This window comes from Prenolepis imparis, unplaced genomic scaffold (assembly GCF_030444845.1).
Source record: "Prenolepis imparis isolate NDT839.2.m4 unplaced genomic scaffold, iyPreImpa1.0 SCAF_3, whole genome shotgun sequence".
NCBI lineage: Eukaryota > Metazoa > Arthropoda > Insecta > Hymenoptera > Formicidae > Prenolepis > Prenolepis imparis.
This window is the reverse complement of record NW_028141161.1, coordinates 19,759,553-19,787,425: the sequence shown is the minus strand read 5'-3', so window position 1 is coordinate 19,787,425 and position 27,873 is coordinate 19,759,553. Positions and strand designations below refer to the sequence as shown.

The 27,873-nt window shown below is 32.0% G+C and overlaps 2 protein-coding genes across 3 annotated transcripts in view; one reads left to right on the top strand and one right to left on the bottom strand.

Annotated features, from left to right (window-relative positions):
• Window positions 1-20,572, top strand: part of Cht7 (chitinase 7) — a 29,912-nt gene extending 9,340 nt beyond the window's left edge. Inside the window, exons 2-16 of the mRNA XM_083033388.1 lie at window positions 13,634-13,715; window positions 14,440-14,600; window positions 15,060-15,297; window positions 15,486-15,665; window positions 15,930-16,053; window positions 16,397-16,706; window positions 16,955-17,378; window positions 17,600-17,817; window positions 18,137-18,291; window positions 18,379-18,519; window positions 18,703-18,850; window positions 18,955-19,140; window positions 19,373-19,495; window positions 19,647-19,848; window positions 20,034-20,572. Of these exons, the coding sequence (XP_082889514.1) occupies window positions 13,634-13,715; window positions 14,440-14,600; window positions 15,060-15,297; window positions 15,486-15,665; window positions 15,930-16,053; window positions 16,397-16,706; window positions 16,955-17,378; window positions 17,600-17,817; window positions 18,137-18,291; window positions 18,379-18,519; window positions 18,703-18,850; window positions 18,955-19,140; window positions 19,373-19,495; window positions 19,647-19,848; window positions 20,034-20,242 (2,901 nt within the window). The 3' untranslated portion in view covers window positions 20,243-20,572. The remainder of the gene's footprint in view (window positions 1-13,633; window positions 13,716-14,439; window positions 14,601-15,059; window positions 15,298-15,485; window positions 15,666-15,929; window positions 16,054-16,396; window positions 16,707-16,954; window positions 17,379-17,599; window positions 17,818-18,136; window positions 18,292-18,378; window positions 18,520-18,702; window positions 18,851-18,954; window positions 19,141-19,372; window positions 19,496-19,646; window positions 19,849-20,033) is intronic.
• Window positions 20,573-20,669: 97 nt separating this feature from the next.
• LOC145933694 (uncharacterized) lies at window positions 20,670-27,183 on the bottom strand. 2 transcript variants are annotated; one of them, XM_083033668.1, is made up of 10 exons: window positions 27,000-27,183; window positions 26,421-26,601; window positions 26,008-26,155; window positions 25,645-25,755; window positions 24,648-25,394; window positions 23,854-24,002; window positions 22,774-23,556; window positions 21,885-22,639; window positions 21,293-21,809; window positions 20,670-21,109 (listed from the first exon to the last, which is right to left on the bottom strand). In XM_083033668.1, exons 2-10 carry the CDS (start codon window positions 26,599-26,601, stop codon window positions 20,787-20,789), a joined length of 3,714 nt encoding a protein of 1,237 aa, XP_082889794.1. In that variant the 5' UTR covers window positions 27,000-27,183; the 3' UTR covers window positions 20,670-20,786. The 2 variants fall into 2 exon arrangements, with proteins under 2 accessions (XP_082889794.1, XP_082889795.1); XM_083033669.1 differs by lacking the exons at window positions 26,421-26,601; window positions 27,000-27,183 and having other exon boundaries at window positions 25,645-25,753; window positions 26,008-26,023.
• Between the last annotated feature and the right edge of the window lie 690 nt (window positions 27,184-27,873).

The window sequence follows — 27,873 nt, the reverse complement described above, 5'->3', positions numbered from 1 at the left end:
AAGTGTGATCATATTGTGGGCAAATATTATAAGATGAGAACGAAAAATTCGATCTTTAACCGATAGCAGATTAAAATAATGCGTCGTGAAGCAACGTGTATTTTTATGATTTTCTAATAGAAAGATGTAATAATGAGCGGTTAAAGAAATTTCGCGATGAAAAGCGGCGAAACTACGTGTGTTGAAAATGATATTAGCGAATCGGTACAATTGCAAACGATGTAACTACTGCGTTTTGCAAAAGACTATATTATTAACTGTTAAAGATATATCATTAACAGTTTTATAATGAGTTTGTTTAACAATCTCTCAAGATTCGTCAGATTCAATTGAAATATCATATTTTGACATTGAAATTTAATGCTAGCTGGAGTATTATTTTTCTAATTTTTAAAATAATTGACATTTGAGATAGCTTATTTCTAGTCTAATTAATCATTTCAATTAATATTTAATTGTTGTATTTTAATCAATGAATTTAATTAAGTAAGAATATATTACTTAATATGAGATGTAAATGCGATTAGTGAAAAATGATTTAATATGTTATTATTAATTATACATATATTGCTTTTACCTAATTATTTGTATAAATTATACGAAAGCTTATTTATGAACGTGCAAATATAATTGCTTTCGCTAAGGTTGCACGTATCTTTTCTGCACACATAAGTTTAAGATAATTCAAAATTAACATACTAATTCATAGAATTATTATAAACAAAATGAGTTTAATTTAGTAATAAATTTTTTGTCTAAATGTTATAAAGCATTTCATAACACTTTGATAACACTTTGGCTGTAAATGTCGTAATATAAAATAGTTTATGGTGAGTTTGATTAAATAAATTAAAGATAAGCAACTTAATGAGCAATCGTTAATATAAACATAACTAAGAAACGATGCTTAAAATTAATGCTATTTAGTTATTTGTGAACATTAGATTATTGACTTAAAAAAAAAATTTGTAAAGAAAGATGCACAAAACTGAAATACCTATTAAAATTGAATATTTTAAGCGCATTTTCTTTTCGAGGATAAGTTTCTGGTTTATTCTCAGAAAACAATTTGCATTAGACTGCGATAGAACGTGATAGTATAACCTTAATCCAATAATTTCTTCAAGGACACATGTGAGATTGCGCGAAATGAGAATTGTCTTGATCAATAGATGATTGAATTGAAATGACGAAGAAATTTTGCTTTAATCAAGATTAATAGTCGTGAAGTTAACGTAATAAGCCTTCTGATAAAACATAAGATACGAAAACGCGAAGTTAAAGAACTTAGATACTTTTTCTTTGAAGGTTGATTGAAGCATGGTCATTCTTCTCATTACAGCTTTACAGTTTTATTATCACTAGCAATCTTTTCTTCCACAAGATTTTATTTATCGCATTAAAGCAAGAATTACGTAATTTTAATCTTAGATTATAAAAAATTATATGAAGAAAATATATTTAAAACTTCTATCTTTAAATCAACAAATTTTATGTATCTATTACTATCATTTTCTCAGACTTGATAAAATTCTTTATGATAAATAGAAAAAGCATATTTATATCTTAAAGTATTTTACAATCTTAAAGTATATACCAGGTGTCCCATTTTAAAGGACCCACTCAAATATCTCATTGTCAGAAACACTGCGTTAAACCTTGGAGACGCCGCCCAAGGTCATATGAATATTACTATGTTATGTCCCCCTCGAAACCCTACAACTTTTGTAGGAAACATTTTTTGATTTAACGCAGTGTTTCTGAGATATTTGAGTGGGTCCTTTAAAATGGGACACCCGGTATATATATATTAAAGTATCTTATTATTAGATAAAGTTTCTTTATATATATAATGTTTTAGATATTTTTTTGTTTTAATTTTGCATACTATTTTTAATTAGAAAGTTTGTGGAAGAAAAAAACGGGGAACAAATTGTTAAGCCGTGAGAAACGTTAAGAATATAGATTGTACTTCGGGAAAGTTCGGCGTAATCATTGAACGTACAAACTAACGGAAACGATTAGAAGAATAATAGATAGTTTCTTCTTTTTTTCACCGCCGCCACTTTCACCTGAACCTCGGGTTAAACGTTAATTGGCTGTTAATGAGCGCGATAATTCTCTTTAACGGCAGTAAAAAGTTTAACGCGTGCCCGTAATTTATATCGTTGCCGGACGAGACAGGCGTAACTATATCAGCTACACATTATGCTGTCGATTGCATGGCGATTCTCGTGTTCTAATTACACGATAGGGCGAGTAGTGTAAACCGAGGAATAGGGAAACCATGTGGAAAAATGCACGATTGCGCATCGACTATAATGAAAACTCAGAGCGTCGCGAAACATGCTGTAACTTTAAAAGGTGATATTTTACACAAAGCAAGCTGACGATTTATATTTGATAATAATTCTATTCCATATTACTAATTATTATACATATCTAATACGTTTATTATTTTCAATAATATACAAATATTCAATAATATTAGCAAGTTGTCTATTAATTACAATTTTAAAACATTTTTTTAGTACATTTATTTATTTCTTAGAAAAATTAATATATTTCTGTAAAATACAAAAAATACTGCAATTTATTTGATTATTGATAAAGAAACTAATTCTTGATAAATATATTAAGATTAACATAAAATGATGTAAACTATGTATTAAAAATATGTAATATTATTATAGATAGGAGCGGCACAGTTTGTAATAACTTTATTATCAAAATTATAATGCATAGAATAATGCATAGAACGTTTTATTTATCACAGTTCAAGGTTTCTTATTCTAGATTAAATCTAATAATTAGTTGATTAATTTAGTAGCCGCGTTTTAAAATTTCCTGCAAAAAATTTCAATCGTTTTAGAATTCAAATTTAGGTGAAAGTAGATAACAAACGGAGCGGTGGGATTGTCACTAATGAGTAGTAATAAAGCGTGGTATACTTTACAGTTTAAACTCTAAATGTGCAAATAAATTAGTCGTGACCTCGATAGAATTTGTTAAATTAAATTACTGGTTGAGAGAATAAATTATTGACTTGTGAAATATTTTCACGCATGAGAAATATTATATCTGCTTATTTAAAAATAACAATGATAATGATAGTACTAAATAAAATTTATATATACAAAATAATTTAATTGAAAAATATTAAAATTGCGTTATTATAATATATATTAAATTGTTATAATTATGTGTAAGAAACAATAATTTGAAATATCATAATCATACTGGTTTGTCGTTTTCTGCATTGTTGAAAATCATTTAGCATTATCTACGAGTATGTGGAGGAAAATAATTTTCTTTAATTATAAAATTAAATATATATTTTTTAATATCTTTATCATTTTGAATTATCGTGATCTTTTTGGGACAAAACATTGTGAACTATGATTAGAATAGATTGAACTATGAACTATAATGATCTTAGGTATATTGGTGGCATCATCGATACAAAATTAAATGCTCTGTCTCATGACACATATGATTATTCATGATTTCGTAAAAAAGAATATGTGTCAAGTACAAGAATATGTCAAGTACAAGGCAATTTTATTTAATAAACTAAGAATTATATGTATATAAAGTTATAAGACATAGAATAAGAGAGACACGCTGTTGTTAATTTCACTGTGAATTTTCTCACGTACGCATAAATTAATGCTGATAAAGCAAGATAATAATCATACAAATTACATGTCATTGCACGAAGAAAAAAAAAAAGATTGAAGGCGTTTTAAGATCATGGTGAAAAAGAAGAGAAGAGTCTCATTGCGCCTCATTAAAGTGGAGTACGCTTCGCGTACAGCATCTTTAGTAATTATTACATCAGTGTGAAGCGCACAAATTACCATTAATGCGTCAAATATGTATACGGCGAGAGCGCCTCGCCTTTCAAGTTTTCATAATCGATCTGACGCATTGCGATGAGAATTATTGCTCAGCGCGATCGTAAAACATTTAACTATTAATATCATTCTCACAAATCAGGTTGCGATTTACATTTAATTATTATGAATTCTTGTAATTTTTACAAGCATATCCACTGACAATGAGATTATCTTCTGACGTGTAATTTTATACAGCAGTCATGTTTTCACGAATGCAAGGCGATATTGTCGGTATATTAATAAATTTGTCGGTGTATTAGTAAAATTGTATAAACAATGTTATATAAAGACGTCCGTAAATCTACATAAATGATACTTTGTGTGTTTGTGGAATGCAAGGGTAAGGAATCTCCTTTTTATACGGGAAGAATATATAATTGAGTAGCATTATAATTATTTTTTTCTTTGATATTAAAACTCTTGAACTATCAACAATTGCAAAATTTTCGAATATTAATAATTATTAATTATTATTAATTTGTAATTAAATATTTTAACAAAAAATTTTCAAGTTTAAAACAAAAATTTGAATTTTTTGTTAAGATATTTAATTAAAAATTAATAATAAATAATAGCGTGCTGTAAACAATTTTTTGAAGAAAAAAATATAGTTTAAAAAATATAGTAATTCTAGGACGTCATATAAATGCATTAGGAATACTTTTCAACGCTTTGATTTTTACTAATTGTAAGTTAGGTACAAAGTTGCTGGTTAGAAAGTCTAAGCAGTTAATGCTGAAATCTCCGTTATAAAAAAGTTATTTACATGTAGTAAGAAGAAACACACCGGTTCTGTGAAAATCGTGTTTCAACGCATCGAGAGTGAAGCCTTCGCTCGATGCCCGACACCATATTAGCAATAACTATGTCATCTTTGCAGGCCACGAGGTAATAAAGATTAATGCAACGCATTTAAGTAAAGATATTTTATTGTATATAAAGATATGTTAATATATTTATATAAATTGAACTCTCATTTGTCTATCTAAAAACGATAGAAATATTGATGTTTTTTAAAAATATTTTTATAAATATTATAATATATATAATATTTTTATAAAAATAATTCTTTAATTTTATATACAATACATACAAACTCTGACGTATTATAAAAAACCGCGACTGCATTTTATTGTGATCAACGAGGCGTATAAATCGGAGTCTCACCTCCTGCGTTTCGATGCGCTAAATCTGTATCTCTAATTTTAATCTTTGGCCGATTGCAAAAACCATGATAATGACGAACCATGTAACGACGCTAGAAAACGTGTTGCGGGACGAATATGTGATGAAAAAGAATAGAGAGTACGAGGGGAAAAAGAAGCGCAAGGCTCTCAAGAGCCGTGCAAAGGAGGTAAACGAAGTGACACGTAAAGAAGGAAAGTCGCAAACACACATGAATCTTATACGATCGTTTTCGACGAGAGTAATTCAATATGAAATTGGGATACAGGAATTCCAAGCAATATAACTTGAAAATAAAAAAGAAGTAAAAAATAGAGAAAAAAAGAAAGGCGGATTAAAAGATTAGAAATTATAAATAAATATGTAAATTTACAAATTACTTTAATTTTTGCGTTTATATTTAATGTAGAAATATATATTTTTTTAAGGAGTAAAATAATTTTTTATATAAAATCTAAGCTTTTTGTAAAAAATTTAATCAAATGCTAAAATGAAAAAAAGTACATTATTTTAGGTAAAAATTGTATTACACATTTTTCGTATAAAAGTTTTATATAAAAGTATCTCGCATAAATAAGATGTGATTAATTATTTTTTATGCTTGCTTTGTTTGTTGCATATACATAATTTATTTTTGCTTTTATTTTATAATATGCAAAAGAATTTATTATAATTAAAATGCAAAGGCAAACACACATGTTAGATTAAATGTCACTTACAATCGCTAATGAAGTGGTTGTATTAATAGCTATATCGTGCTATATCATGATCGGCGGAAACGTTTCTATTCTGTGGGAGAGGTCGACGACAGTAATTCAATAAGAAATGTGCTCGAAACGTTCCGGAATTTGAGCAGAAATAAGAAAGCTTGACGCCGCGGAAAATAGAAAAACAATTAATTGAAAAGAAATGTAACATAGGAAGATATTATTACGAGAAATCTCTATATTATTATCGTTATATAAAATATGCAATATAATATTTGCAAATTAAAGTATAGAAGCTATAAAAATATAATAATAATATTTAACTTTAAAAATAAAAATATTAAAGATTGATGAAATTAAAATTATATTTACACACAATTCTATATAAATCAATGTATAAAATAATTTTATAGGTTAAAGAGATAGAGTTAGTAGAATATATATATCTATTTATAATATAATATATGTATAAAATTTTCATCAATTTTAACACACATAATTGCATACGATATATAGGATTTTTATTGAAATTGTAAGAAAATCGAGTGAAATTTACAAAAAAGATTTTTAGAGAAGCTGTTAAGAACAGTGAAGTTTAACTGTATGTAGTCTGAATGAGAGCGCTCGAGTGTAAACCAGGTAAATGTAACGAGGTAACATGGCACGGTCGAAAAGAAAGCCTAGCACAGTATATACACCGGTAAAAATGGATTCGTTGCATACATCTCACGGAATTTCCACCATTGTGCGTAAGATCAGTGCTTGAGTCATGCAATTCTAGATTACTTAATTTAAGCGTGATAATTTCCATTATACCGACTAGACCTGAGTAGAGACATTTACCTTATATTATTAAAAATAGGAAAATAAAACGTAATATAAATGCTATGCATAATTTTTATCAACTACTGATTATAATCAGAGTCCTAATACCAGACAAATTATCAATTATTAAAGATAATAAATTATTAATTATTTAATCAATTATAAATTTATGCTGCTATGATGAAAATAATAAACGTAAGATATTACCTGGATAATAATTGTGGAAGTGCACAAGCTTTGTCGCCTCTGCGAGATGCAAGCAAAAGGGAAAACGCTCTTTGTGACCGATACCGCGTACATAATCCTCAGCATAATTGCATTTCTTGGTTAATAGGCAACATTGAGAATCGATTTCTCTCGTTGGCGATGAATCAACAATTAGACGGGTCGGGTGCGTACACCTCTTTACGGCGGATAACTTTCGAAAATCCCGAACTCCGCGCGTACGTACGACCGCGAAGAACGTTAGTGAAATTTTCACGGATGGACGGCACCGCTGATCTAGAATCTGCCGCAAAATCGACCAACAGGACTCCCGTCTGCATCCTGCATACGGTCATCAATGCAGCAGATCTTAAACGAAATCAAAGACGGAACGGGGACGACTCGCAACGTCAAACGTATAAACTTAGCTGGTTTTCACAACGATTTCGAGAGATGCTAATCAGAGAAATAACAGGATTTGAGTCCGGCATAATCTCGATGAGTTTAATCTTCTACAGATATATGAAAGTTTATTTTGCACCAATCACGTTCTCCTATTATTATAAATAATCATTGAGATTATTTTCGCATATTTGCGGGATGGAAATCTGGACATAGTAAGATTATAATTTCACTTTATAATAAAAATAAATATGTGAAAAATAATAAAATGGAAATATTATTTGATTCGCATTTGTAAATATTATACATACAGACTATGATGTAGATAAAACTGATTACAATTGTAGACGAAGGCATAATATGTTGAAACATGCTAGCAGTTGTTTTTAAAAGCTGTTTTATTTTCTAATGCATTTTTATGGAAATAATATTTTATTATGAAAAATTGGCTCGTTTATTTTGCATAACTTTTATAACTAATTGATTCTAATTATCGCATGTTTTATTTATTTGCAGGTTTTTTTTAAATCGTAATATAATATACAAATTGCAGCTCAGTTTAGTATGTACTTGTTACGTTACATTAAATCTGACACTTTTATCAACACGTAATAAGAATAAAATAAAATATAAAGCGATTAAAAATTATTAGGAAAATTATATGTATATGTACGAAAAACCATATCTGTGATAAAATGACATTGAAATACAGTTTCTCGAGTCAGACTTAATTGTTTGCTTTATGTCTTATTAGTTGCGTTTAGCCAGGATGGGCAATTAACACTGCTGAGAAAATCGGAATTAGTGAAGGAACATAAAAGCATTTCGTATTATTTACGTGATAAAATATTGCCGTATTTAATGAACTAAACAAACATCAATCAATGCATTTATTTTACTTAAATGATAGACTTGCGCTTTGATGATCATTATTGTGCTAAAAGAGAAAAAAATATTGATTAATTTTCGAATAAATATTACAACTTAAAAACAGTGAAAAATAAAATAGGTTTTTATAATTAATACTTACTTGAGTTTTTTATCTACAGTAATATGCTCAAAATTGTTCTTTATCTTTATCGAGATTAATTTGTAATTTATTATGCTCTACATATATATATATATATACACATTTGATTAATATACATATATTTATCCGTTATTTTTAATGAAATAAAATTGACTCGAAAATTTGTATAACAACATAGAAAAAGCAGATAAGAGTAAAAAGAGTCACTTGACTTTATCCTTATTATCGGCACTTTTCTTTCTTTCTTTATATATGTTTAAAATAAAAATTATTATCTCAATAAAATATGAATGAGATTTGTATGTTCAATATTAATAAATCGCACAATTTGTTACAAAAATAATATTTTTATATAAAAATAATTTTAATTATTATTTTTAACATAATTATAAATTATTATAAATAACTTTTTTTAATATTTATATTTTACAATAATACACTTGAAAATATTTAAAAATTGCATTTTACTTTTAGAGATTTAAAATATATATCTATTGTGATTTATATGTAGAAATGTTTTAATAGTAGTGTATATGATATATTACGACCTACACATAAAAATTTGTTATGTAAGAACAAATCAATGGAGAGAAACTAATAAATTCGCAATGTCATGCAGTGCCATTGAATTGAGGAAGATCAAAGACACATTGCAGGTTTAAATCTTTTTGTATGGCTATATAATATACGTGTATAGATATTAGTAATCTGTAAAGAAATGGCTGGTGTCGGAAATTCGTCATATTCTTTATTGAGACATTCATAAAAATAATTTCACATATCATGCAAAAATAGGAGAAGATATGTGCTTTTAATCCTACCTCGACGATAGAAAACAATAAGATTATAAGCAAAAACCAAAGATCGAGTAAATATTCTTATTAACTGTTAAAAATTCATAAAGTTAATAAATTTATGTCATAATCAAATGAGTGGAGAGATTCTTATAATTTACTAGCAGATAGTCACTAACCAGATATATTTGATGAAATTGATCCAAGACGCTTTCACTTTGCAAGAAATAAATTTCTAGCTTCCACGAAACATTATACAAACTTAGAAAGATATATTTGCATAAACTTTTCTATACAAAATACAAACATTGTCAGTTATCATGAAAAGGAAGTTGATAAAGAAAAACATATTTTTTGTAGTCGCAGCGAATCTAATAAGAATCTCGCGATCTCCTCTCGCAGGAGGAAGAGATAAAAAAAAATCCGATATCTCTCGGACATATCTTCCGAGATATCGGGTAGATATGTATCCGTTGGTGGATTGCGCGGGCGTGAGTACAAGAGGGACGTATTCAAAGGGAAATTATCATTCTGCCAAGTCACGGATACTTGGCTGGCTGTATAACACGAGGGAAGTCGTGCACTAGAGGCAATAAGAGGCCGCGTTCGTTCTAAAAGTCCGGCATAGAAATCTCTCGCTCTCTCCCGGTACTCGCGAATGTGCATATAGCCAGCCACCGGCAACGAGAGAGTTGCGACTGCATCTGCGAAATCTCCTAGTTCCTCGTTGCAAATATCGAATTACGATGTAAGAAGCGAGAAATCGTTGTTAATTTCCTTCTTGCATCTTTGCACGTCAAGATTAATTAATTGACTTGTTTCGTATGTCGCTACTCACGTTTTTATAGATAAAATATAAAACTGTTATTTCGGTTCGTCATAAATACACAAAGAGAATTTTTTCTTAGAATTTATCCTGAAAATAATGGTAATCATAGGACAATATGGTATGAAAAGAATTTTATGAGAATTTCTCTGATAATATTTATCATAAAAAATAATAATAAAATATTAAATATGTTTGATTAATTTTACTATGCAGTATTTAGTAAAATTAATCAAATATGTTTTATATTTTATTGTGATTGTGATATTTTATTGTGATATTATTATTTTTATTGTGATAAATATTAACTAGAGAAATTCTCATAAAATTCTTTCCATACTATATTATCCCACGATTACCATAATTTTCAGGGTAAATTCTAAGAAAAAATTATCTCAGTGTAGTTGTAAATCTTGATCGTCTTGTTACACAAGGTTTATTTTCGTTGAAAATATTAAACACACACACAAATTGAATCATATATATAAATTATATAACAAAAAAGTTTTAGAATTATTTTACCAATCTGTGTCGTCGCACGCGAATGTAATGACGTGTAAGAAGAAATTAATTAAATACATGAAACGAGCCGCGCGCGTTCGTATGTGCAAATTGAACATCTCACTGGCGAGGAACGCCTTTTCCTGAGACGCTAGACGTTAATCCCTGTCTGGCTTAATTAATAACCGTACTAATGACGGAGTCGTCGGCCTAGAAGTATAACGTGGAGTCGTTCTCACGTTGAAACGCGAGCGCGAGCGCGTTTTACGACGATAATGAGCGCCTCGACAATGAGCAATGAAGTGAAAAAAAAAAAGAAAAAAGAAATGAGGGAAGGGACGGGCACGAATAATTTTTCGTTCGACGATGCCATTGTATGGCGCGTGGCTACGGAATACGAGAGAATAAAGCGAATGTAGAGCGCCGGTTCTCGCCCGCGCGTTGACATTTATTGGAAGATAAATGATGCTTAGAGAAACGTGCACGTAAGTGTGTATTTATACAGAGCGTCTCTCGACATGTGAAACTTGCACTAATTTTAAAGATAAACTCTTTGATTAATTTTATCAATAATTTTAAAGCATTAAATTATCGAAGAATTTTTCGCGAGTTAAATTAAAATATTAGAAGATAGGAACAAGAATATTTTATTATACATTTCTTCTATTTGTTTTATTTATATTATATTTATTATATTATTTATTATATTTCCTTTACACTATCGTTAACGAACAAAGTATAATATATTGATCAAGACTTACATGTAAAATCCTATTATCTATGTGTTCATGCATATAAATATAATCCTAATGTTTCAAGCATTATAACATATCTATTTTCAGTATCTGTGTATAATAACGGGAGATTTAATAAGCCGGCTTATTTTTATACAACGTAGACCTTCGTGTAAAGTGAAATCGGAACAGAATGATTAAAGGCGTAATCGTGTTTTCACTTTATGCCATCAGTGTCGCGAAACACGAATTAAAAACTTGTTATAATCTATATAACTATTGTTATAATCGATAATTGTGTGTGAGATATTTTGTGAAGTTTAGATAATTAATCTAGGCGTATCTCGTATATAATAAGAACAGGGGGAGAGAACGGCAAGGCCAGACGTGAGAGGCACTCGAAATGAGAAACTCTGAATGACATAAACAATTTATCGGTCTCTGTAAAAACACCTCTACCCAGTAATTTCAATAAAATCACTCTTGATAAACCCCACATCGCGCGGAACGACCACTTTGCAGAATGCAGGAAAGAAGTTTCACTTCTTCGACGTCGTACGAAATATCGAGAGGGAACGGCTCGACATCTTGATATAATATAATAAAAGCAGGGAATCGTACACGCTTCGAGCCGAATATCATTAAAGCCGTGTCGCGTAATGATATTCAACGATCTTCGCGACGTCTCCTCACGAGTGGTTCACGTGGTTGAGAACTTTCCAGGCTCGTGGCTGGAATATGAATTGGACGGACGCCGTTAAAAAATCTGCTCGTCGCGAGTCCGGGTCGGCCGTGACCTCGGAAAAAAAAAAAAGACGAAAAGAAAAATCGGCTCGAGATCCGTTGCTTTCCTGTCGTTTGCAATAATAATTAATGGCGAGCGAGGACGACGAGCTCTCTGCGCGGTATTTTATCTCCTGGTGCGAATCTATCTTACGAGAAGGCGCGATGGAGCGTGACTTCCATCTCGATCTCACGCGAGCCAGGAGTGAAAACACGATTAGCGTATGAACAATTCCCATTGTTTTCATGATCATGCGTTGAAGATAATTATTCCAATACTCGTGTTAAATAATTTATATTTTATATTCTAAAATTAGTCTAAATTTAAATGAGCCATACAAAGCTGATATTTTGTATAAATATTAATATAATTAGGTTTCAATATCACATGAAAAATACCGTGTAATTATTTTCGTCCGCAATTGTTCCTAAAATTAAACAATCCATCCTTTAAGATATTATTATCCTTATTATTCATCCATTTTCATAATGATCTTTCTTTTCACAAATTTGAGAAAGAATATAATATAGTGAGAGATTATTTTGTTGAATGCTTTTCAGGCTGCTGATTACGTTCGCTTATTTATTTAGTTTTTTATTTAATAATAAAATTCCAACGATTATTCGCGTTTGTCTAGCAATGGATTCTTTGAATCACACAAGTTACTTTCGCCATTTAACATTTCTCAAATGCCAATAAAAATTGCTGCGTATTGAATAAAATCTATGTCACTATTATGTAATAATTATAAAATAAAATGTGATATAAAATAATATCGAAGCTAGAAATAGAATAATGTAATAAGAATAATGTTGAAGCTAGAAAAATTATAATAAATAGTAATAAGTATAATTAAATCTATTTGTGAGTTTATGATAAAAGAATATGAAAATATGAAAAATATACAAATATAAAAAATATCTAAATAATATTCTATAAATATTCAAAAGTGAGAAATAAAACTTTGCAATTAATTTATTAGACTCTTACGCCATTGCGTTTGATTATTTATTCATTTTTTTCTGCAAGGAAGTTAATTGTTAATTCTTATTATTGTAGAACACAATCCCTCGCCTAATTAATTGTCTCTGAACTTCAAATAACTTTCGCCGTTTTCTTTGTCAGGCATTGTAAATACTGACGAACAAATGTACACATAATTCAATATTACTCTCTCCTCCAAGCGCGATGCAGATGTGAATAATATTGACTAGAGAACCGTATCTCGGGTCTTTAACCTTATCGTGCGTGAATAGCTATACAATAAGAGAAGAGAAATATATAGAGTTAAGCAAAAGTTTTCTAAGTGCGTCAACAAGCATAGAAATAAAGCACGAAAATAAATTAAAGAAGTTATTTATAGCAAATAATTTTTTATTTATTTTAGCGTTTTTTTCAAAATATGAATGCTACTATATAATACAAAGAAATATTGCATTTAAAACAATTATTAAATACTGTCTTCAATTGTTATATTTTATGGCTGTTATTTATACATAGATAAAGCAATAAAAAAAAAAATTAATTTTCACTTATAAATCAAAATTGTAGTAATTATAAATTTAATAAAAGGAGATTTATAAGATTTATTTAAGTTTTTTATATGAGAGATTTTTATGCAGGCTTTTTCAGATTCAATTGAAAGCGATATACGGCAGCAACGAGCCGGGTGCATTAAACCCATTACGTTCTCATTGTATTTACCTGTTCTTGCGTTATCTTCACCTTCACTTTCTTTCCAGGCATCGAACAGCAGAATTACTTGGAGGCTGCTGCTCGTCTGCTTTGCGGTGCTACTTATAGGCCTCCTACAGCATGCCGAAGGTAATCTATAATTTCTGCATCCGTTAATTTCCAACGGTATCGGAAATCTCTTGCAACGATTGCGCTCTGAAAATCGTGACGATTGTAAATCTGTTAGCCATAGGCAATTCGAATTTATACCTTGAAACGAATAAGAGATTCATTAAAGCTCTACTAATGATTCTATTATCGATTAGTTATCGATGATTGATCGGTAACGTAATGCGTTGTTTCACAGCGGCATTACGTCAGAGTCTTTAATTCCGAACGGTATATAACGATTTAAAATTTCTCCACTGTCGATTACATAAATTTTTCACCGATCCGATGCGATGGGCCTGCGAATGCGCGCAGGTGTCGGCCGATCTAGGTGTCTCCTCCGCAAGAGCGTTCACACCTGCGCGACAAATGTGCGTGCGAGCGCATTTCCGGTTACACAAATTCGCATTATATAATGTCCCGAAAAATCGAAAAAGGGCTGCCCCTCTCGTTACGATATTGCGTGACACATGCAAAATCGTACGGTTCCAGAATATAATCGGTTCTAACGGGTGAAAGGCACTTGCCTTTCGAAGTTTCGTGCCTTATACATATACGTGCGCGAGATCTTACGCAACGTTGAAACGCATATTCGTGTGCGCTCGTTGCGTAATCGCCGAAGGAAGAATCGGAGCGAATTTTACGTAATTATCCGGCGATTGTGTCTGCATACCTATATATATATATATACATATGCATTCGCCAGGCGCGAGAAAGAGATTCCGCAGGCCGACGACTTCCGCGCCGTCGATCTCGAGCGATCAGGAGGTCTCAGCCAGTGTCAACAGGTTCAAGGTCACGCGAAATCGTGTCAGCAACAAGAACACGAAGAACGAGCTGCAACCTGGCAAGACGAACGATTACAAGGTACGTGTAGCGTTTTGTTAAATATCGATACGTTAACGATAACGAGATATTAAGGAAATGTATTATTTTCTGCAAAAAACAGCTGTTTTTTTATATTATCCGCGAATTAATTTCCGCTTCTTTCCAAGTTAATAACGGGCTCCTTGAGGTTGTTAAATTCAACTCAAGTCGACGCCCGTCGTGATTTATCTCTGCGTAAAAAAAAAATGGTCAATTGTTATCTTAAAATTATACTGAGATTTTTTTCGAGATACATATCTACGATATTATTAACGTTCTACGAACAATTTTCGTCGTGTCAATCTTTTAAAAGTGTCTTGAGAAATATGTATAATATTGCTGTATTACGTAATTAAATTATATGGTAAGTATTTCAAAACAGAAAGCATTGTAGCTACATTTTATGTGTCTATATATGATTCTTGTGCATATTTAACTTTATATTATCTCCATCTACAGCTGGTGTGTTATTACACCAATTGGTCTCAGTATCGCACAAAGATTGGCAAGTTCCTGCCGGAGGACATTCAACCTGATCTCTGCACCCACGTAATCTTCTCCTTCGGATGGCTGAAGAAGAACAAACTGACCAGTTTTGAATCGAATGACGAAACGAAGGACGGCAAGATCGGCCTGTACGAAAGGGTAGTAAATCTTAAAAAGGCTAATCCGTCCCTGAAGGTCCTGCTTGCGATCGGTAAGTTTATTTTATTTCACATTCGTATTATCGTATCGAAAATTATTGATTTTGAGAAACAAGATTAAAACTATATATTATTGAATGTAGCCACTATGTATCTGATATTATTCCATAATAATTTTTAATGATATTTAGAGTGTAAAACCTGTCGAATTGCAATGTAATTTTTTGTCTTTCAAATTCAGGCGGTTGGTCCTTTGGCACGCAGAAGTTCAAGGACGTGTCCTCGACGAGATATGCCCGACAGACCTTCATCTACAGTGCTATACCATATCTGCGAGACAGAAACTTCGACGGCCTTGACATCGACTGGGAATATCCAAAGGGTGGGGAAGACAAGAAGAACTACGTTCTGTTGCTGAAGGGTAAAGACTCGCCTGGAAAAGGCCAATATTAACAATATTAACGTGCAAATTTTACGGAGACTGGAAATGTCAGATACACGCGTAGCGTTCAATCTTGATAACGCGATTATATTGCCTATTGTTTTATTCCTCAGAATTACACGAGTTGAAGATGACACGTGGAATCGTTTGACATTTCCATTCTTCTCGTGCATCGTATCGTCGTAAACGTTGTTCATATTGCGCGATTTGAATTAATTTTTCATAATCGTTTCCTCGCTTCAGAGCTCCGGGAAGCTTTTGAGGCGGAGGCACAGGAGAGAAAGAAACCGCGTCTTCTGTTAACCGCCGCTGTACCAGTTGGACCTGACAATGTCAAGAGTGGATATGACGTGCCTGCTGTTGCCAGGTATAATAATTAAACAGTTTTCCGATAATAATGTAAGATAAATTAAAACACAAAGTTGTATGGCATACATGAGCGTAAAATAATGGATAAAAAATAACACGATAATAGATAAATTCGTAATTTCTCTTTTATAGGATATCGAAGTTAATTAGTCATCAATTTTACGTAAATAATATTTGCTAAGAAGTAGAAATAATATTTTCTGTTTAACCCCATTCTCAGTATTTTCTGTTGAATTCTAAAAGGTATTCTTCTGAATCATTCATTCATCTGCATTTATCATACCTCGATCGCGATATGTAAAAATGCATTACTTAATAAAGTGCTTTTTTTATTTACTTAGTTATATGGATTTTATTAATCTCATGGCCTACGACTTTCATGGCAAATGGGAGAGAGAAACTGGTCATAACGCTCCGTTGTACGCTTCGTCATTGGACTCGGAATGGCAGAAGCAATTGAGCGTTGATAATGCAGCCGCAATGTGGGTTAAACTGGGCGCACCAAAGGAAAAATTGATTATAGGCATGCCTACGTACGGCCGGTCCTTTACTCTTTCAAATTCGGCAAACTTCCGCGTACATTCAGCAGCTAGTGGTGGCGGAAAGGCGGGCGAATATACCAAGGAATCAGGTTTTCTCGCGTATTACGAGGTACTTTCTCGTTTCGCGTTTACAATATAAATGAAATTCAAATCGCAGTATAAATTAAAAATTTAGACACATTTCTACTTGATAAGCATAATTAAAATTGCAATATTTTTATTTAATCTTGAATAAACATGACAAAATAAATTGTAATATTGTAACGTTGAATATTTCATGAAACATATATAATGCAATTGAGAAAAATAATGAAAATTGAAATATCTGTGACGAAGAGAAATAAAATCATTTCGCAGATCTGCGAAATGTTACATAATGGCGCCGCTTACGTTTGGGATGACGAGATGAAAGTACCCTATCTGGTGCACAATGATCAATGGGTCGGTTTCGACGACGAGAAGTCTATCAGGAATAAAATGCACTGGCTGAAGAACAAGGGTTACGGAGGCGCCATGGTGTGGACAATCGACATGGATGACTTTAACGGCACCGTTTGCGGTGGAAATGTTCGGTACCCTTTGGTCGGCGCGATGAGGGAGGAACTTAGGGGTATTTCGCGCGGTACCAACGCCAAAGACATTGACTGGAGCGCGGTTGCCTCCACTATCACGGAGACAATCGTGAAGAAACCGGAAGCTTACAAGATTTCTGTTTCGGAGGCCCTTAACAAGAAGAAGCTTCAGAAAGCTACGACACTTGTCATTAACACTCCAACTCACGGTATATAAAATGTTTCAGAATTTCTATGTATAATGAGCAAAAAAATTAGAGTTATGTTTATTATGTTTTACGACTTTTACGTAAAATATTTTGTAATACGATATAAGCGCATATATTTATTTTCTTAGTGGTTAAGATGATAATTAAAAGTTCTGCTACGATAATCTTTACGATCGGAAATTTTTGCGCATCGTAGTGAAAGTTTTCTTACGCATTGGCAGAGAGAGAGGCTCAAACTATTTGTTACCTGACAAATTGGTCGCACAAAAGACCGGGAATGGGACGATTTAGTCCGGAGGACATCGATGCGACTCTTTGCACGCACGTAGTATACGCGTTCGCAACTCTGAAAGATCATTTACTTACCGAAGGAAGCGACAAAGACGCTGAAATGTACCAACGACTAATCGCACTTCGCGAGAAGAATCCAGACATTAAGGTATATTTGTCGCAAATTTTTACAGATTGTATTTGCTATTTTTTAATATTATGTATTTGTCATTATTTTATTGTATTATTTTAAAATAACGAGATCTCACCGAAGAAAGCTGTCTCGTGAAAGTTATTCCAGCTACAAAAATTTCAACTCATTTCTCAACTTTCGCAACATTCCAAAAAGAGACAAACAAGAAAATTATAAAATAATTAACATTTAAATGATAAGATATAAATGATTAAGAAGTTCAACAAAAAATATTCAAACGAGCAGATTGTTGCAACTAAATACAATCACTCGTACTTTATAATAATATTTTCAGATTCTACTTGCGATCGGAGGATGGGCATTTGGCTCGACTCCTTTTAAGGAACTCACTAGTAATACATTCCGAATGAATCAATTCGTCTATGAGGCTATCGATTTCTTGCGAGAATATAAATTTGACGGATTGGATGTTGACTGGGAATATCCAAGGTTTTCTAACTTATTTTTTTTTTTACTTTATTAAATGGCTGTTTAATATACAAAAATGTATATTATAATCTTTTAAAATTTTTATAGAGGAGCCGACGATCGGACGGCTTACGTTAATCTTTTAAAGGAGCTAAGGCTGGCTTTCGAGGGCGAAGCAAAGAGCTCCGATCAACCGAAATTGATTCTGTCAGCCGCAGTGCCCGCAAGTTTCGAAGCTATTGCTGCAGGGTAAATATCTCACAGAGAAGTCGCGTTTTATAATGATCAAAATTTAAATAAACTATTTATTAAAATTTTTTTTTATTTTGTATACTTAAAAATTAAAAATAAAGTTAATATATTATTTTAATTTTATAAATTAATGTAAGAATTCTTAACTTGTATGAGACGATTAGAATTTTTCTTTTTTAGATACGATGTTCCTGAAATATCTAAGTACCTAGATTTTATCAACGTAATGGCATATGATTTCCATGGTCAGTGGGAGAGACAAGTTGGCCACAACAGTCCGTTATATCCTTTAGAAAGCGCTACTAGTTATCAGAAAAAGCTAACAGTGGTAAGTACATAAATATCATGTGTTTGTGAATAATCTGCATGTATTAACGTCTCTTAATTTATCGTTATTACACTTTCTTTATTTCGCTTATTTCACTATTTCAGGATTATAGTGCACGAGAATGGATGAAACAAGGAGCTCCGAAGGAAAAGCTCATGATAGGAATGCCCACGTACGGTAGATCCTTTACGCTGGTCGACAAAGACAAGTTCGACATTGGTGCACCAGCATCTGGTGGCGGTATGGCTGGAAATTTCACCAACGAATCTGGATTCTTATCCTACTATGAGGTTTGCTACAGTATTATTTTTTCATTTTGTTTAATCATGCTTTTATATGTGTACATCATCTTTATTCTCCCTTTGAAAAGGTAAAATGTGTAATTGAAAGTATAATAAAATATTTATTAAATATCAATAGAAAAGAATTATCGTTAAAAGAATTATATTAATTTATATTCTATTTTTTATAAATTCTAAAATATCTTAATTACACTTGTCTGAATAAATATTTCGTAAATAGGTCTGCAGCTTCTTAAATGAAGATAACACGACTCTAGTATGGGATAGTGAGCAACAAGTACCATTCGCATACAGAGATGATCAGTGGGTTGGATTTGATGACGAAAGGAGTCTTATAAATAAGGTACGTGATCATATTCTTGATATTTTCGTCTCTTTGATTGTTCGATCCAAATTTCTAATATTACTTTTTTAATATTAATTATTATACACACTTTTTTATTCACGCATACACAGCTTCTTACAGCTTATTGTTAAACATTATATTTTTATAGATGGCTTGGCTTAAGGAAGAAGGCTTTGGAGGTGTCATGATCTGGTCAGTTGATATGGATGACTTTAAAGGATCTTGTGGAGCAGGAAGGTATCCGCTGATCAAGACGATGAAGAAAGAACTGCAAGGCTACAAAGTCAAGCTAGAGTACGAAGGTCCTTATGAAAGTACCTCGAGAAGTGGAAAATATACAACTAAGGATCGTAAGTAAATTTTTGATATTAATAAAAGAAATAATATTTTTATTGCATGAAGGGGCTAATACTACAAAAGATATTAAATCTTCAAATCGATAAAAATTGTGTGTTAGATAAAGAAAGAAAGAGAAAAAAGAGATCAAGATACATAATTGTGAAAAAAATTTTTTACGTTAAAATAAATTTTGCAGCGAATGAGGTATTATGTGACGAGGAAGACAATCATATATCTTATCATGCGGATAAGAATGATTGCACGATGTACTATATGTGTGAGGGCGAGCGCAAGCATCACATGCCTTGCCCTGTGAATCTGGTCTTCAATCCCAATGAGAACGTTTGCGATTGGCCGGAGAATGTCGAGGGTTGTTTGCAGCATACGCAGGCGCCACCCGTTTAAAAGCGAGAAACGTAATAAAGAATAAATGAAACTTGTAAAATAAAGAAACGACGAAAGTCTCTAGGGAAAATAATATTATCAAAAGTATTCATTATTATAATTCGTAAGTAATGAGACAGGTATATTATTACCATTGCGCATTAACAGAATTTCCCTCTCTTCACGAATTTCTTATTCCATATTATTATATATCTTAATTACAAGTACCTTAATTACTTTTAAGAATATTTTTCCATTCTCGTCTATTTCTACCTTCGCCATCTGTATAAAGCACAAACGAAATCATGTGACAATTATGTTTGTAAATAAAGATTTCTCGAAATATTATAAGTGGAAAGAGAAATAATAATCATTTTCTCTCTCGTCTTTTGCTTTTTATAAAAAGCATCCTGCTATCTTTCGATATTGTGAAAAAAATAGCAAGAAATATTTTTCGTAATTATTCAATTTTATTTTTTTTATCGATAATCTCTTACATAAAAAATCACATTAAACTTTGAAAAGGCTAGGCCCAAGAATTATTCGTCGTAATATGAATTCGCCATTAATTGGCAATGAAAACGAAAATGAAGAACTCGACGAAGGCTAGCCAAGCTGTCGCCAGTCGTTCGTAATTCCCCGAACTGAGGGCAGACGCTTGGCAAGCGGTATGCGGAGTTCCTAAAGTCAACAGGACCTTGTCCGAAGAGTAAGACGGGGTTGTTTCCGTACATACAGCTCGACCTGCTATGGTCCTCAGTTGTCTGGCATCGGACTGCGATGCTGTGTGAATCTGTCGGGATTCTCTGAGCCATCTGCGCAACCATAAACTCAACCACGCAATCTCGCAGTCGCATTCGAGCGGATTCCCGGATACCTGAAGTCCACCTGCAGAGAAAGTATTTATTATATACATATATATACATATAATATACCGAGTATATTTTAATGTTTTTTAATAATTTTACTTTAATAATATAAAGTTACTTTAAACTGTAACTTAATAATAATTTCTAATTATTTTTTTTAATTGCTCTCTTTATATCTATGTTTTTTATTACGCGAACTTACCAGCTACCATGTTGGTCCCAACAGTCTCCCAGGAAAGATTTCCGTAAATTATCGACGGACTCAATTCATTGATATGATTGTTCCTTAGGTCCAACGTAAGCTGCGATAATCTTTTCGTCAACGATAGAAAAATATCCGACTGAAGCCTTTGAACATGTGTGTCTTTGATTCTCAATATTAATTCTCCGCCTTCGATAGTGGAGAACGCTTCGGAGGAGATCAACTCAAGGTCGTTTCCGGTGATCGTTAACTCTCTCAAATGTTTCGTAAAGACATTTTGTATTTGATGTTTCAGCAAATGTTCCGTCACCTGAATCTCGACCGTTCGAAGAGGTAGACCGGACAACAAGTGGCGCAGATGGAACCTGTCGGCTTGTGGCCACGTTTGAATTCGCAGATGCTTCAAGTACTTCAAAAGTCGAAGACAATCCTTGTCTACTAATCTGGTCCGATTTAAATTTTTTAAATTTAATTTTTCTAGCCTTGGACAACCCAAGAAGCTATCCTTCGTCAATTCCTGCAAAAATATGCATTATTTTTTATGTTCTCAATTTTTATCTTTTTTTTAAATTTAATTTTAATTTAATTTTACCTCGATAGGATTGCCAGATACGTCGAGCTCCCTCAACAAGCTCAATCTAACACCGGGCATTAATGTCAACGAGTTATTTACCAGCAAAAGAATCTTTAAACCTTCTAGGTATTGAAATTGCTTGTCCACAGTTTCGTCAATATTGTTGAAGGATAAATCTAAGATATTTAAATTCGTCAATGGCAGTAATGGTATGCTCCTAAGGCCACAATTAGCCATGTAAAGCTGTCTAAGATTTGGCAGGTAATGAAACAGCTCTTTAAAGTTTGCCTGAAGAATATTCTGAGACACGTTCAAGCTGAGTAATGTTCCCAAGGAGACGAATGAGTTATCTGGCAGTATAGTTAGACGATTTTGCGCGAGATTCAGGGATACTAGATGAGAAGTCGGAAAAGCGGTCGAGTCAAGGTGATCCAGAAAATTTTCCGCCATATTGAGATCTCTCAAAGTGTAGGCGACTTCTAAGAATGACGGCGATGGTACGACGGTGAATTTATTATGACTGAGATCGAGAATCTCCAATTTAGTACCCTCGAAAACGTCTCGCGGTAACGATCGAATCTTGTTGTTCGACAGATTCAGGATCCTCAAACTTTTCAGATTTCTAAATTGTTCGGTCGACAACTGGACGATTTCGTTTCCGCCGAGGTTCAGCCGCTGAAGAGATTCTAAACCGTGGAAGGATTGCTTGCGCAACGTGTCTATTTTATTGTCGCTTAGATCTAGGATTTCCAAATGAGGAAACGCGAATGTTCCTGTAACAGTATATATTATAATTGCTGAAGAAATTTATTATCTTAGTATATACTTGATGAAAAATGTTATAGCTGCTAAGAATAAGACTTTTTGAAAAATAAGAAAATAATATATTATTTTGATTTTTCTTTACCTGAATCAATCGTTGTGAGAAAATTGCTCCGCAGATTTAAGCTTTTTAAATCGGGCGTTCCGTAGAATGTATCCGCTGATAAATGGCTAATATTGTTGAATCCAAGATCCAACCTGGTGAGATTGTTCATCGTGGATCCTGAATCGACGTACGCGATTGCATTATAGGAAACATTTAGGGCGAAGTCGGGGCCACCGATTTCCGCGATGGCAGCCAAATCCAACACAGTCAGCTTGTTGAACTCCAAGTGAAGGAAACGCAAGCTGGATAAACCGTACAAGGCATTTCTCTCCATCTTCTGTATTCTGTTGTAAGCTAACGATATGGTAACCAGTTTCGGACAATCCATGATAGAGCCGGATGCCAAGACTTTTATTCGATTGCCGGTCAAATCAAGGGATAGCAGTTCAGTCAGATTATGGAAACTTGATTCTGGAATCGCCTCCAAGAAGTTGTATCCTAGTTTGACGTCTCTCAATTCTGGATGCACGCTAGAAAGGAATATCCTCTCGGGCAAATAATGCAGCCTGTTCGATTCCATATTAATATAACGTAGTTGTTGGAAGGAGTAAAAAGCGGTCGCTTCGATTGTCTGGAAATTGTTGTTGTCTAACACCAGCCAACGAAGATTTGAGAGTGGCCTGAGAGCACGCTGAGGAAAAACATCTGTAGCAAAGGCGAAGCTCAATTCGAGAATGTCTAGGCTGTCTTCCATACCAACGAAGCAATCATCATCGAGTTCCGTCAAGTGATTGAAGGATAAGCTGAGCTCCTTTAATTTGCCTAAAAAATAATATTTTATTAAAGAGATAAAATTTACATACATGCAATTAAGATATTTTTATAAATGATTTTTATTGTTTTCTTTAATTAAATAGTAAAAGAAAGAGAATAAAATTATAATTATATTTAAAAATATTAATTAAGTATAAATGTATAATATTCATATTTTAGAAACGAATATATAAACAGCAAGTATGTAATTTAATTTGAATTGATAACTATGATGTATGTATACAATATGTATATCGATTTTATTTTGAGTAATGTACTTTCGCAACCGATTTACGGGCAACGCACCGGCTCCCTTGAAGGTCTCAGCTTTCAATTTCGTCAGGATATTGTTCCTGAGCAATAGGATCTCAAGGTCCTCGGCCCACTCGAAATCACCTGATTCTACGTGGGAGATCTTGTTATAACCGAGATTCAGGTGCAGTAGCCTCTGGCATCTATTTCGAAGATTGATCATCAGATAGATTGCATCAAACTTTCTTCCCGCTATTAGGATCTCATTATTAACTCATATCCTATACTACGTAATTTATTTTAACCTTTACAATTTATTGTATAACACAAAACTTTTCGTTACATAAACGTAATAACATAAATATAAGAACACACAGTACCAATTGGCTACTTGTTTTTACGTTTAACTCTTATATAGAAATAATTTTATTCAAAATTTTGTTTTAAATAATACAAACGATTAAATAGGATTAATTTTTTATTTGTATTATATATTTCTGCATTTTTTATTGGTGACTTGAATTTATAATGAATTTAATGAAATATTAATTTGGCGAAAAATATTTTTATATTATTAAAAATGCATTTGCTAATCAACATTTTAATTTTTTATATATTTTATTTTTAGAGATTATATAAACCGAGAACGCTTATATTTTTTATAGGAATATAAATTTACTATTTTTTCAATAATTACGTGTATATATAATATTATTAGAAAATGTTTTTTTTTTAATTTAATATACATTTAATTACATAGAAATCAATTCTTGTGAAAATTAATTTTGCAAAATTATCAAAATTTGTGTATGACCATAATTAATTTCATGTTACAATGTTAAGAATACCTGGACAAAGCAGCCACGGGTACTGCATCCAGATTGTTAGTCGCAAGAGAGAGGGCCTTCAGATGCTCTGCAAATTCTTGAAAAGCTTCACCGGAAATATTTCTAATCTCGTTGTTAGCCAAATAAAGGTACGATAATGTTCTCAATTGACTGACAGCGTTCGGTACCGCCGGCAAATCGTTGTTTTCGAGATTTAAATATTCGACAATATCTTCGAGACCGTGAAAGGCTTCGCTATCAACATTTCTGATACTGTTTGACGACAAGTGGATTCTTCTAGTTTCGAGATAATTGAACATTTTGCCGGGCAATGAGGTCAATTTGTTTCCAGCGAGATTAAAGTCCCTCACCTTCAAAGTACGATTGCTCAAGGTGGGTGTCTTTATCCATTCGATGGAATTCTCGCTAACGTCGATCAATTCCAAACCGGAATTACGGAAATCCGGTAATTCCAGATACTTGAGATCGTTTCCTCTCATATAAAGCCAAGTAAGTTCTTTCAAATCACCTAAAGACTGCGGGAATTCCTTCAAGAGATTATTGTTAATGCTCAAGGTGTGTATGTTTGGTGGCAAACAATCCTTGGAGAGGGTCTCGATGTTGTTGCTGTCTAGATTGAACCATACCAGTGCGGCAAAACTCGAGAAGATTCTAGGTACTTCAGTAATCGAGTTATCTCCGAAGAATGCGTTCGTCAAGGTATCTTTAGTGCGGCCCCAGTCGCCATCCAACGATGTTAGGTGATTGCTAATAATTAATAAATTTCTTGATTATAATTATGATTATATTTCTTGATTATATTACATGTATGTGAAAATGTCTTATTTTATATTATATGTATGCCAGTTTTTTTTTCATTAAATCATATTTCTCTTGCAATAAATAAGAGTATATTAGAGAAATAAGAAAATTTGCAATTTTTACTGTATAATCGAAATAATAGTTATAAATAAAGATTAGAAGTATATCATTTTTGAAATAAGCGATTTATTCATACCTGTGCATGTTGAGCCAATTTAATTTTTTTAGATCGCGAAAAACCTTGAAAGGCACATCCTCGAGAGAGTTGTAGCTTAGATCCAATGAACGTAGACTGTCCGTAACACCTCTTACAAGAAAAGCATTAACGGTATTAATCTCTAATCCCACAGAATATTTTCAAAACTAATAATATTAATTATTCAAATTTTGCAGATTTTATTAAAAATAACCTACTTGGGAAGTCAGTATAAAACATAATTTGTAAACAGAAGACAGATTTTATAATAAAACAGATTTTATAATAAATTTTCTACCTGAAAAATATATATTTATATATGTTTGTTTTATATTGTGTACAAGAAAATTAAGTATAACTTACGATAAAGATTTTTCACCTATGCTGGATAATCGGTTGCTCATCAATCCCAAAGCTTCGACACTGGCAAAACTCGCAAGCGCGTCATTATCCAGCACTTGTATCCCGGAGCCAGCAATATCCAATTGTGCCACATAGTTTACTGATATATCTAAAATATAATATTTATAAAAATAATGTTTAATTTGTGTTTAATTATATTTCAGAATTTATTTATGATATGTATGTCAATATGTATATAAATATATCGTAATATTATTACAATAAAAATTTTACTATTATTATAAGAGAAAAAGCACTTATACAATAAATAATTATATATAGGAAAATAATATATATTTTTAAGATAAAATAATGGAAAAAAAACTTAGGAAAGATATTTATATAATGTACAAAAGTATTGATTTTATATATACCAGGAAATCGTGCGAATGGAACTCCCATGCAACTGATGTCCATCTTAGTGAAATCGTCATCATCATCTTGCACCCAGCACATGCACATGGTATTGAATGTGCAAGGAACATTGTAACATTTTATCACGCCGGTCCAAAGAAGAAAGATTAATATGTTTGTAGATCGATTCACGAACGTCATCTATAAACACGTACATAAAAATCAAATTTTTTATTTATGCAATAAATGCAAAATATATTTATAAAAATATGTGTTGATGTTTTTTTAGCATATGACATAATTTACATTAATGTTTAAATACTATTTTAAATTTTTGTTTAATTATTAATATTTCTATTATGAAGAGGGCATTTAAAGATTTAAAAATTTAAAGATTTTTTTGAATTTTTTAAAATTATTTTTATATTAAATATTATTTGCTTTAATCCTAGAGCTCTATATTTATATAATTAATAATATATTTTTACAATCTATCAATAACAATAATGCATAGCATTTATTTTACGTATGAAACCTTGATATCTTATCATTTTAGAGAGTTATCACGAAGTCATCAATAAAATCCATTTTAACCAGACCTTGTTCAGGATTAAATCCGGGTTACTTCCTGGAGTTTCTTCCCCAGAAACTAAACGTACGTCAGATTGGCTTCAAAGGTGAGAGACTCATCTCAAAAGAGCATCTGTGTTTTCAGGATACCTTCATAACTTCGTTGTTGATCCTGTCCCAGATCAGGAAGCAAACAAAACGCGTCGAGGACTCAGCTCGTAGACGACTTCTAAAGCGCAGGTGCCAATCTTTAGAAAGCGCAAGCGCATCTCTAGAGGAACTTTATGGATCGAATATTGTAGACAAGTCGTAACAATTCTGACGAAAACTTCGATATTTCAAACGCCTTGAATATTATACATATACATTGTTCTTGAAAATAAATAATTTGTAATTTAATTGTAATTTAACAATAAAGTCTATTTACTGTCTATTATGTACAATTGTAGGCATTGATTTTATATATTGTTGGTACTGCAAAAATGTTTTTACATATTTATGCACGCATAAAATTTCACACTTGTGTGTATTCGCGAGACAGAGAGATAAAAGACTTTCTGATAAATATTTATAAATCTTTGACTTAATAGATGTGCATACACACACACATATTGAACTTTCTCTCATGTCTTATGCAAAGAAAGCTTTCAGAAGAAATTGCTATTCTCCAAAGGACATATATTTTATAAAAACGATTTACATTATATCAATACATATATAGAAATTCATCGCGCTTATTCAATAACGAAGATGGAACTAAGCTGAGATTTTTTGTCATTACAAAGAAGCTAAAAGTTTTCTCTCTTTTTTTTTTCTAATGTGTGAAATATGTTATTATTAACATATGCAACAACAATTCTCGCATAAAACTTATCATAGCACTATTATTATGTTAGAAGTATT

Excerpts from the sequence above, each read along its gene's own strand:
- LOC145933694 (XM_083033668.1), bottom strand. The coding sequence starts at position 26,601 with ATGACGTTCGTGAATCGATCTACAAACATATTAATCTTTCTTCTTTGG. Across the intron at positions 25,756-26,007 it reads ATAGGTGAAAAATCTTTATC|AGGTGTTACGGACAGTCTAC; the intron begins GTAAGTTATACT and ends TTTTCTTGTAAG. Across the intron at positions 24,003-24,647 it reads CCCGTGGCTGCTTTGTCCAG|ATGCCAGAGGCTACTGCACC; the intron begins GTATTCTTAACA and ends TCTTCGAAATAG.